We start from the raw sequence: 10,013 nt of genomic DNA, 5'->3' as shown, positions 1-10,013 counted from the left end.
CTTGTGGCACATTTGCTAATTTTCAGGCAGCCAATTAAATTTGCATGTGAACTGAACAAAACAGAGTCACTAATTTATTTGTGAAGTTTATGTAAGTATTTGTATTCTCACTGAGCAAGCCAAAAGAATTAGTGATTTAACGTAAAAGCTGTGTTCAGATGAAATGTACAGTTGCTGTACATACAAAATCGTTGCCAGTGGAAACAACTCACACAGTGAACCTGCTAATTGCCCTAACTTCATAAACCCAACACTGGATCCAAGGTCTCCGTGCTCAAACAGCTTGGCTTGGCTGCTCCACCACGGGTTATCTGGCATGGGTTGCAGCAAGGCCACCAAGGCCGCTGCAGGCGTGGACTCCTCTGTCACACAGCGTGTAGAGCTGGGGGCCTTGCTTTCCACCAGAGGTGTCAAAATGCTCTCAGGGAGGCTGCTGTCCCTTCAGAGAATGGAGCTACCATGGAGTGAGATGCTCGGTCTAACCTGAGGGACGAGACCAAGCGCCCTGTGCAATTACCTGGTGAACTCACACCTCTGATTTCTCTTCAGACACATGAAGTTAATTGCATACGCCTGGATCCAAAACAGGACAGACGTACCACGATTCTCATCTCTGCAACACATCGTGTTTGGGGCCCCAGAGTCCAGTATTGGAGCTCCTGAGTCAGATCTGCTTCTCCGAGCAGGCTCCCCGACAGCCAGCACTCCACGCAAGAGACCGCCCAAGACATGCACAAAATGCCACATCCTATCTCCACAGTTTAGACTTCCTATTCAGTGTGAGGAGGATGTGAAACAAATGAGTCCTTGATCTCAAATCCTGAAATTTTTGAGTAATTGGTGATCTTTGGAAATTTATAACAGATAAGTCCCAAACACTCCCACATATTACCTTTGATGGGTATCTACTCCAATATGAATAATAAAGAGATAGAAAAATTAATATAAAGAGATAGAAAAATTAATATAAAATGACTGTTGACTTGCTATCAATAAAGATGTGACTCTTAGACAAAGATGTGAAATCACTTTATAAATGTAAACAGTTCCAGTATCCTGAGAGGCCGGCAGGCTTACTTGATTTACCTAAGTGTCAGAAGCAATAAAAATATTTAAATGTTACCCCAATGTAGCCATTGATTTAATTACCAAGTTAGTCCATCATATGTGAAAAGTGAGCTCAACTATTTCAAACAAAAAGTAGGAAAGGTTAGTACTTATTTATAGATTGAGGAGCAATGGTAAAGGAAACCTGGACTTCATATGATGTTGTACCAAATAAACATCAAATGATTAATCTGTGCTATGAGTGTTCTTAAAAGCATAGAGACTTGCACACAGCAAAGGCATATACTGTAATATGGTGAATATTCATTAAAATGTTCTAGGAAATAATAAGGAAAAATTCAGAACAAGTAGATGGATCAGATAACTGTACAGATGACACACACATATATGACTTCGGCATAAGTCATTCAGTTTCTACTTCAATTTTTCTATCAAAAAGTGCAAATAAATAGGCTACCCCCTCCTTTTAAAATTGCTTGAAACAGATAGAAAGCTAAATATCACAATATTTATTTCACAGACAAATTCAAAAGCTTTAATTAATGACTACGAGATGCATCTGGCTATTTGGCTATGCAGGTTTTCTTTTTATTAGTAAATCAAGTTAATCTTGTCCAGGTTGTATTTCTATCCTACAGATAAATACATCAGAAGATGAGGAATATATAGCCATTTACTGGAGTAGTAGGAAACCTGGCATAAAAATAAGGAAAGAGTCAAAGAGAAGATTTATTTCCAAAGATGGTCTCCTCTGAACGTAGTTGTGGGACAGGGCTCTCAATGTGTACGCAGCTAGTGACCTCCTGGCACTAAGTGGAGGAAACGGCCATACATCTTCACTCTTTCTCGGGGGCGTGAGGATTAGCTAGTCCGTATGTCTTTTCCTTTTCAGGGTCTTGTGAGGAGGAATAATTCAGGAAAAAAACTGCCATGCTGTGAAATGAAACGTTGGTAGTTTTGTTTTCGTGCTTGGTAGTCTGCATGCTAAGTCTTCACTTTTTATCATAAAGATGAAGCAACAAGAGGGAGATTTGGGTTGGTTTTCCCAGAAACAGCAGCTCCGAGCAATAAAACTGGGCCAAATCGTGTCACTGTATATAAGCAACCAGCAAGATTCAGGCGCTTCTTTCAGTTTGGTTGTAAACTCCTATAGGAATGTTTGTGTTTGAGCCTCCCAGCCCTAAAGGACACGGGCTTTTCCCCATATAAGGCATATAAGCAGGGAAGGGGATTGCAAAGCAGCTATTAAAACCTACTGAGCTAATTTGCTAAGAGGTTGTCAAGTCAGTAAGATTAAACTTCTCATTGTCAGGATTGTATTTGCACATTCTCCAGGTTTATTATTCAGTTGAATTCTAAAAATCATTTGGATTTTTCTCTTCATTGTAGGCGGTATATCCTCTCACTGAAGTCCATAAGCATCTTACAGTTGACCGCTCAGCAACAACACAGGATCTTGATGTCAACTCTAAAAAGCAATTTGAAGGCTGAGTGTTGCAGCAGTTACTTACGCGAGGTCCCTCCCGAAGCGCAGGGAGGAATCCTGCTCAGAACTTATTTTAGAGATGCACAGCTGTCACCTACTGTGCAGCTACGGTTACATTTACTTGGCAATAGATTGTTATTATTTAAGAAATTGAGTCAAAACCTGTTCAAAAGCAGGTGGCCTGAGACTTTTCTGCAAAACCAGCAAGTTGTCCAGGACATGTTTACGTGCCTTTGCTGCACAGCCAGAGAGGAGCATAGCTGAGGTAAAAACCATGAACCAAATCTTGCCCATCACCAAGAGAGTCACAGGGGATGAAATTTCCTTGTAGGAGGAAGCACTGTTTGTCCCATTGCCATCTTCCACCTAAGCCCCTGGGAGACCCAGCAGGAGACTGCAAGGATTTGTATCTCTGTATGGATATCAGGAGGCAAGTTAGAGACATGTCTGGGGATACAGCTTCTGTCTGGGGAAAAAATACCACCTGTGATTAGGTATGGCAGAGGTATTAACCCCATGCAGGCTTTGGGAAGTGCTGCCACGAGAGCTACAGGGCTCGGGGGTGCCCGAGAGCCGGCACGTGGGGCCCCATCACTAATTAATTTCCCAGCGTGGGCAAATCCTACCCTAAGGAAAGGTTATAACATTTGCTTTTCCCAGTGCGAGCTACTCCCACCCAGGGACCATCCAGGCTTTTTGTACAACATCATGTGGTGCGTGCTCTTTACAAGGGCTCTTTTAAGGTTCTGCTGCCACCCTCTTCACGTGTGTGTGCGCTTTCACGTGTTAATCTGATGCTTTCACAAGACGCCCAAGAGGCAGGACACATCCTTCCCTGCGCTATGCGCAGTGCTTCTGTGAGCGAGTTCCTCACACCTGGAAAGAAAGGCGTCCCAGGTGCCTGCAAGAAGCCACCTCACGCTGCGGCCAGGCACGCTCCGCTCCCGCTTTCCCGGCCCGCGCCACGGTTCGTCACCGGATGCCGGGACAGGGCACCGGGGCCGTGCCTTTGCACCGGTCCCCGCAGGGGCTGGCCTTGCCCTGGCCCACCCCGGCCCCCGACGTCGCCACGGCCCCGCTGGGCGCCCAGGGCTGGGCAGCGCGGCCGACGCCCCGGCCCCGAGGGGCGGCCGCGGCGGGCAGTGCGCCGGGGCCGCCTCTAGGTGGGGCAGCCCGGCTGCCGGCAGCGCGGGCCGGCTCCGCCGCCGCCGGTCGGGAACGGCCGGGCGAGGGGCGGCAGCCGCGCTCCTCGGCGGGCTGGCGGGTAAAGAGCGGGCGTCTCCGGTGGGCGCCGGGAGAGGCAGTTACGGGGCACGGCGGGGTCTGGGGTTTCCCCGCTGCGGTGTAGGACATGTCTGTAAAACGGCGGATACGGCGCAATAGACGGTTTTCGCCTGCTTCCAAACGGCGAGGAATGGGGGGTGCGGAGCCCTTATCAGGGGTGGGGGCAAGGTGGAACTCGTGCCCCCGCCGACGTCCCCGTTTCGGGCGCTGCCCTGCCCGCTCGGCTGCCCACCCCGCTGCCTCCTCCCGCCCCTCCCCGAGCCTTTTCCTGCCGGGAGGGTTTGCGCCCGGTTTCTCCCGCACACGCTCGGAGGGGGCCCTGCGCCCGCCGCACGCCGTGGCCGGGCAGCCCTTGCCCTCCGGTGCTGCCCCAGCTGAGGGCGGCCGGGAGCCGGCTGCGAGCCCTCCACCCGGGCTGCCAGCGCGGAGCAATGCCGGGCCGCCGCTCTCACCCCCATCCCTCCCTCCTTCCCTCCCTCCCGCTGCCCGTCTCCCTCGGCGGGGCTGGAGGGCGGGCGCGGCGGGACCACCCAGCTGGCCCCCGGCTGCCGCAGCCCCGGGACCGCCGGCCCTGCCCGGCCTCCCTCCGTCGCTCCCCTGCGCCTTACCCCCGCTGCTGCTCGCTCTCCTCCCGGCCTCCTCCCCAGGCATTTCCTCCCCCAAACAGTAGTTTTCTGGTCGGGAAGAGGGCGCAGGGATCGTCCCGGGAGGCGGGAGAGGGGCAGAGAACCAAAAAAAAGAAGAAAGAAAAAAAGAAAAGGGGGTGGCAGGGAGGGAGCTGGGTAAATCAGCAAAGAACTACAGCCATTGTAAACTAACCGCAGGTATTTCCAAGAGCTTGGACGCGAAACCTTGTAAATCAGGGACTTCGCGGGCTGGAAACTGCCTGTGCCGGCGCCTGGAGGGAGGCTGCACCGGGGCGAGAGCCTCTGCCCGCTCCCCGCCGCTCCCCCAGCCCCGCGGCAGCCGCCTGCTCTGCCTCCCGCTCGGCGCTCCGCCGCACCTGAGCAGAGCCCGAAAAAGAAGGGCACGCCGGAAAGCTGCCCCGGCCAGTCCTGCCCGGAGCTCCCCGTCCCCGCCGTGCCCGGAGCCCCTCTCCGGCCGCCAACCCAAACCACGGCTCCCGCCGCCCGCACCTCCAGCCTTTCCCCTTAGAAGCGCGGAGCCCTTCCTTTCTCCCCACGTCTCCGTCCACACATCTCCTCTGGCACCCCAAATTTAATCTCTCGGCTGTTTAGCAGCCCTTAAAATGCCCGCACCGGGCACTCTTCCTACACCTCCTACACATCTCCTCGTAAGTGGATTTCTCGCGGCTTCCCCAGACGCCCTCCTCTCGTTTCCCTCCAGCTCTTAAAAAAAAAGTCCCCTTTGGATATTTCCTGAGTGTATCGTGGCACCGAAGTCTTGGGTGGCAGAAGCGATGGCTTTCCCGGGAAATATCTGTGTGGGAAAAAGGGATAATGAGTGAGTCCAAGCAAGGTTATTGAAACGGGCTGAACTTGCTCAGAAGGATAAAGCCTGTTCTCGTTCAGTCACGCAAAGGTGCTCTCCGGCTTCGTGCTGCGTATGAAAGCGGGATTATTTATTTTATTAATTTATTTTCCGGGTAAGAATTATGATTGAAAACATTTAATTCGTGCCAGAGTCGTTGACGATCAATTACCGTGGCTTCGTGGTCTACTGCAAACAGGCGCTCATCTCTGCGGGCTCAAGTAAGGAAGCGCTGGAGGGGGACGCACGCCCGTGAGGCAGCAGGTATCACCCCGCCAGTTCGGCTCACGAAGCAAAGCCGAGTTCGAGGGTACCATTTTGATGCGCTCCAGCTCGTTACATTGCCGCGTCTCCCCAGCACCAAAAACCCACGGTCGTGGGGCGCTGGCATTTCATTCTCGTGTACCTGCTTGATACCCTCGCCGGGATTTTTCTGTTAGCTCTGAGAACGCCGATGGTGTCTGAAATTCAGGCAAGCATGATTCTGGGGGGCACGTTGTTGTTTTGGCAACGAGTGGCATTTATACAATTCGCGTGCGTGCAATGGTTTCTAAAAGCTTCTTGTTTAGGGCCGGTTTCTTTCAGGGAAAGCATCGTGTCGAGGAAAGCAGTGTTTAATCTGCGAGAAGGTGCCCTCCTAAAACGGGCTTTAAAAGCCCCGTGGGCCGAAGACCGACCCTAATATGAAACCGACCGCGCTTTTAAACAAATGAACTGGTGGAAAGCCCATTTTCGAAAACCAGTCGGGGCTACTTTGCATTTGCGCCCACAAGGCGAGCGCCCGGGGCTTCGGGCGCTTTCCCCGCAGCGCACCCGGCCCCGATCCCGGCGCGGCGTCGGGGTCCCCGACAGACCCTGAAATAAGCCGTTTCCCGAGGCTCCTCCCCGAGCAGCACGCACCAAACGCTCGCCAGCCCGCGGCGTTGTTCCCGTTCCCCCGCGACGTTTCCCGCCGTGGCCGGACCCTTCCCCGCCGCCGGGCTGCAGCGCCCGTTGCCCGGCTCGGCCGAGGCGCGGCCAGAGGGGAAGCGCCCTGCAACTACCACCCCCCCGCTCTCCGCCGAGGAGAGGCACCCTCCCGCCGAGGGTCTCCTCCGCCGGCAGCGCGGCGCCCGGGGCGGCCGGCGGGGGGCGGGGGGGGGGGGAGCCCCGCGGGCCGCAAGGGGTTAAGGCGCGGCGCGCCCCGCCGCGCGCCCCGCGGAGCCGCATCGCCCCGCGGCGGGGAGCCAATGGGCGGGCGGGCTGCGCGGGGGCTGCCCAATGGGGAGGCGCGGGGCCGGCGCTGTCAGGCGGCGGTGAGCGATGACAGCGCCGCCGGGAGAAAAAGGAGAGGGCGGGCGCGGGGCGGGACAGAGCGGGGCGGAGGCAGCGCCCGCGCCGCCAGGGACCCGCGGCGGCGCCCGGCGGAGCGCGGCGCGGCGGCCCCGGCCCTATGGGCGGGCGGGCCGGCAGCGGCGCAGAGAGGCTGCCCCCGCTGGCGCCCGCCCTCCCGGCGGCAGAGAAGGGCCCGGCACCGGCACCGGCGCGGCCGCGGCCGGCGATGCGGTCGCCCAGCTGAAGGCGCGGCGCGGTCCGCTGCTCGCCCGCGGGGCCGCCCGCCGCCGGGCCATGGCCGTCCGCGGCGGCAACGCCCTGACGCCTTTCTCCATCCAGGCCATCCTCAACAAGAAGGAGGAGCGCGCCCGCCACGCGGCGGGGCGGCCGCCGCCCCCGGGAGCGGCCGGCGGCTGGCGGCTGTGCGGCGCCGCCGAGGGCCCGCCGCTCCCCTCGCCCGCCGCCGCCCGCGCCCGAGCCCCGCGGACGCCGGCGGGCTGGGACTCGGACTCGGCGCTCAGCGAGGACCCCGAGGGCGAGCGGCGCTCCGAGGAGGAGGGCGCCGGCGGCAGCGCCCGCCCCGCCGAAGCCGCGGGCGGGGGGCGGCCGGCGGCGGCGGCGGAGGAGGCGCAGCCCCCGGAGGCCGCGGAGCGGGACGCCGCCGGCCTCAGTGACAGCGAGATGTCGGCCGCCGTCTCAGGTAGGGGCGGCCCCGCCGGCGGCCCCTCCGCACCCGCGCGGGGAGGGCGGGAGGGTTCGGGGGGGGGGGGGGCGCTGGGAGCGGGAGACGATCGGGGCTTTCCGCCGGCCCCGCGGGGCGGTGCGACGGCCCCGGGCGGTGCCGGGGAAAAGAGCCCCCGACACGCCGTCCCGCGGGGCGAGGGAGGGCGGAGCGGGGAGAGCCCTTTGCCGGCTGAGCCCGCAGGCCGGGAGGGCGCCCGGCGCTTACCGGAGAGCGAGAAGCGCCGGCTGCCGTCGGCGGCCGCCCCGGCGGCGGGGTGGGCAGCGGCTCGGCGGGGCCTCCGCCCGCCCCGTCGCTGCAGGCTGGCCGCGAGGAGCGCGCCCGGCCGCCTGCGCGGGTGCGGGCCCTCCGAGGAGCGGGGCGCGGGGGACGTGGGTATCGCGGCGCCTGCCCGCCCTGACCGCCGTGCTCTCGCCCTGCCCGCAGATCGCAGCCCGCCGGAGGAGGAGGACGGAGCGGGCAAGTGCGGGAAGCTGCTGCCGGGGGAGGAGGAGGCGGCGGCGCCGAAGCCGCGGAAGAAGCGCTCCCGCGCAGCCTTTTCCCACGCGCAGGTCTTCGAGCTGGAGCGGCGCTTCAACCACCAGCGGTACCTGTCGGGGCCCGAGCGGGCCGACCTGGCCGCCTCGCTGAAGCTCACCGAGACGCAGGTGAAGATCTGGTTCCAGAACCGGCGCTACAAGACCAAGCGGCGGCAGATGGCCGCCGACCTCCTGGCCTCCGCCCCCGCCGCCAAGAAGGTGGCCGTCAAGGTGCTGGTGCGCGACGACCAGAGACAGTACCACCCCGGCGAGGTGCTGCGGCCGCCCTCGCTGCTCTCCCTCCAGCCCTCCTACTACTACCCCTACTACTGCCTGCCCGGGTGGGCTCTGTCCACCTGCGCCGCAGCCGCCGGCACCCAGTGAGGGGCACACATACATCCCCCCAACCCCCCCCACACACACTGGCAGCCAGGAAACCCATCTCCCCTCTGCCACCCCGCCAGCCAGCCAGCCAGCTTCTCAGATCCAGAGCCCCAGCTGCAGCTCTCAGTGCCTCGGACAGTATTTATTATTATTTTATTGTTATTTTTATTATTAATATTATTTGGATGGTTCCTCACCCTCTCCTCTTGCAACGTAGGACTTCTTGGCCACCCCCGCCCCGACCCTCACCCCGTCCCCACCCCGCCAGCCGAGGACTCTCGCGATTCGGCACGACTAGTTCATGGTATCCATGTTGTCAGTGTATCTGGTGTAGACTTCTTGTTTGTTTGTTTTATTTCGCTTTGGATTGGTAGAGACTCGATCTTGTGTGGGAGTGAGAAAGAGAGAGAAAAAAAAGGAGAGGAAAAAAAAACCAACCTGCAAAACTAAATGCAGCTCAGAAGAGGAGATCAAGGACTCCCGCGGTGGATTGTAAGGAAGATTATTTTTGACGTCTGTTTGAGTCCTTGGTCTTCCAACTCGTTGCAAACTGAGTGTGCCTTGTATGGTGCTGAATGTAAGGAAGCCTCTTTCAGATCCCCCCTGCTCTTGTTGCCCATGTTATTCCTGTACTCCATGATCCCTGGCAAAGGATAAATATGTCACAAAAGGGTGAGACTTATATCGAAACTCCCGATTTCTTCTTTTCCTTTTTTCCTGAGATCTTTCCGTGTTCGGGGAGGGAGGAGTTACGGATTTTTCGCACTTTCCAGTTGTATTAAAGTTGTTGTTGTTGTTATTATTTTTATATTCAATGTGAATATTTCTAGTCAGGCTTTTTAAGAAATCGATGTAACGGGAAATTTTAATACCATCAGTGCCTTTTATAGTTCTGCAGACCTCTCCTTCAGGGGCGGGGATTTCTGATCTGCTCAGCAATGTAATGACAGTCTCTTTCTTTCAAGGTAACTCATTGCTTTTTATTTTCCTTCTTTTTTTTTTTCTCCCTTTCTCTTCTAACGGCACTGTGCACTCAACTAGATTATTTACTTCAAATGAATTGTGAATGTTTGTAAGCTACCCGCTGTACTTTTTTTTTATTATTATTTATAAACTTTAGTTTAACACTTAGCTCTGCCGCTTGTGTCGTTTCTGAGAGCGGGCACGGATTTCCCCAGCGACTTTTTTCCCGCAGCAGACTTCAGGCTGTAGTTCAGACCACGTCCCTCCTTTTCCCACTCGCACGGAGGCTGGCAGTGGCTCTGGTGGGAACCGGCAGCTCCGGCGCTGGGGATCGCGGGGCCTGGCGGAGGACTCCCGCGCCGGTCCCCAGGGCCGCCCTTCCGCTGCGCACCGTGCAGCGCCGGGGCCCGTTCCCCCCGCGGGAAGCGGCGGGGGCGAAGGGGCTCGGGCCGGGCGCCTCAAGCGCGATTTGATAACGCGTGTCCAGGACGGGGCGATCCCCGCTGCTGCCGGAGAGCGGGCATCGCTGGTTTAATTTTCGGCTGCCCGGGTTACGGCGAGGATGCGGTGCGGTCGGAGGAGCCCGGGGGACATCGAATAGGTTTTCCCGGGCGAGGGCGGTCTCGCTGTGCGGGCTGGGCCGGGCGGCCCGGCAGTTGCCCGTTTCCACCGGCCGTGTCGGTTTAAAACTTGGCAGCTCCCAGGGAAAGTGCGTGGGTCGGCGGATTGTTTTCTCTCCGCTGGAGCCTGGCGGGGAGGCCGG

At 58.1% G+C, this 10,013-nt stretch overlaps 1 protein-coding gene across 1 annotated transcript; it reads left to right on the top strand.

The window, feature by feature from the left end:
* The first annotated feature begins 6,693 nt into the window (after nt 1-6,693).
* On the top strand, nt 6,694-9,394 carry NKX3-2 (NK3 homeobox 2). The gene is made up of 2 exons (XM_075499767.1): nt 6,694-7,343; nt 7,812-9,394. The coding sequence occupies exons 1-2, from the start codon at nt 6,938-6,940 to the stop codon at nt 8,285-8,287; spliced, it is 882 nt and encodes a 293-aa protein (XP_075355882.1). The 5' UTR covers nt 6,694-6,937; the 3' UTR covers nt 8,288-9,394.
* Nucleotides 9,395-10,013: the final 619 nt, after the last annotated feature.

Source organism: Mycteria americana, chromosome 4 (assembly GCF_035582795.1).
Source record: "Mycteria americana isolate JAX WOST 10 ecotype Jacksonville Zoo and Gardens chromosome 4, USCA_MyAme_1.0, whole genome shotgun sequence".
Classification (NCBI taxonomy): Eukaryota; Metazoa; Chordata; class Aves; order Ciconiiformes; family Ciconiidae; genus Mycteria; species Mycteria americana.
Note: the sequence above shows the minus strand (reverse complement) of the source record. Positions and strands in the feature narration are given on the sequence as shown.

Coding starts and splice junctions, on each gene's coding strand:
- NKX3-2 (XM_075499767.1), top strand. CDS start 6,938: ATGGCCGTCCGCGGCGGCAACGCCCTGACGCCTTTCTCCATCCAGGCC. Junction 7,344..7,811: donor GATGTCGGCCGCCGTCTCAG/GTAGGGGCGGCC, acceptor CCCTGCCCGCAG/ATCGCAGCCCGCCGGAGGAG.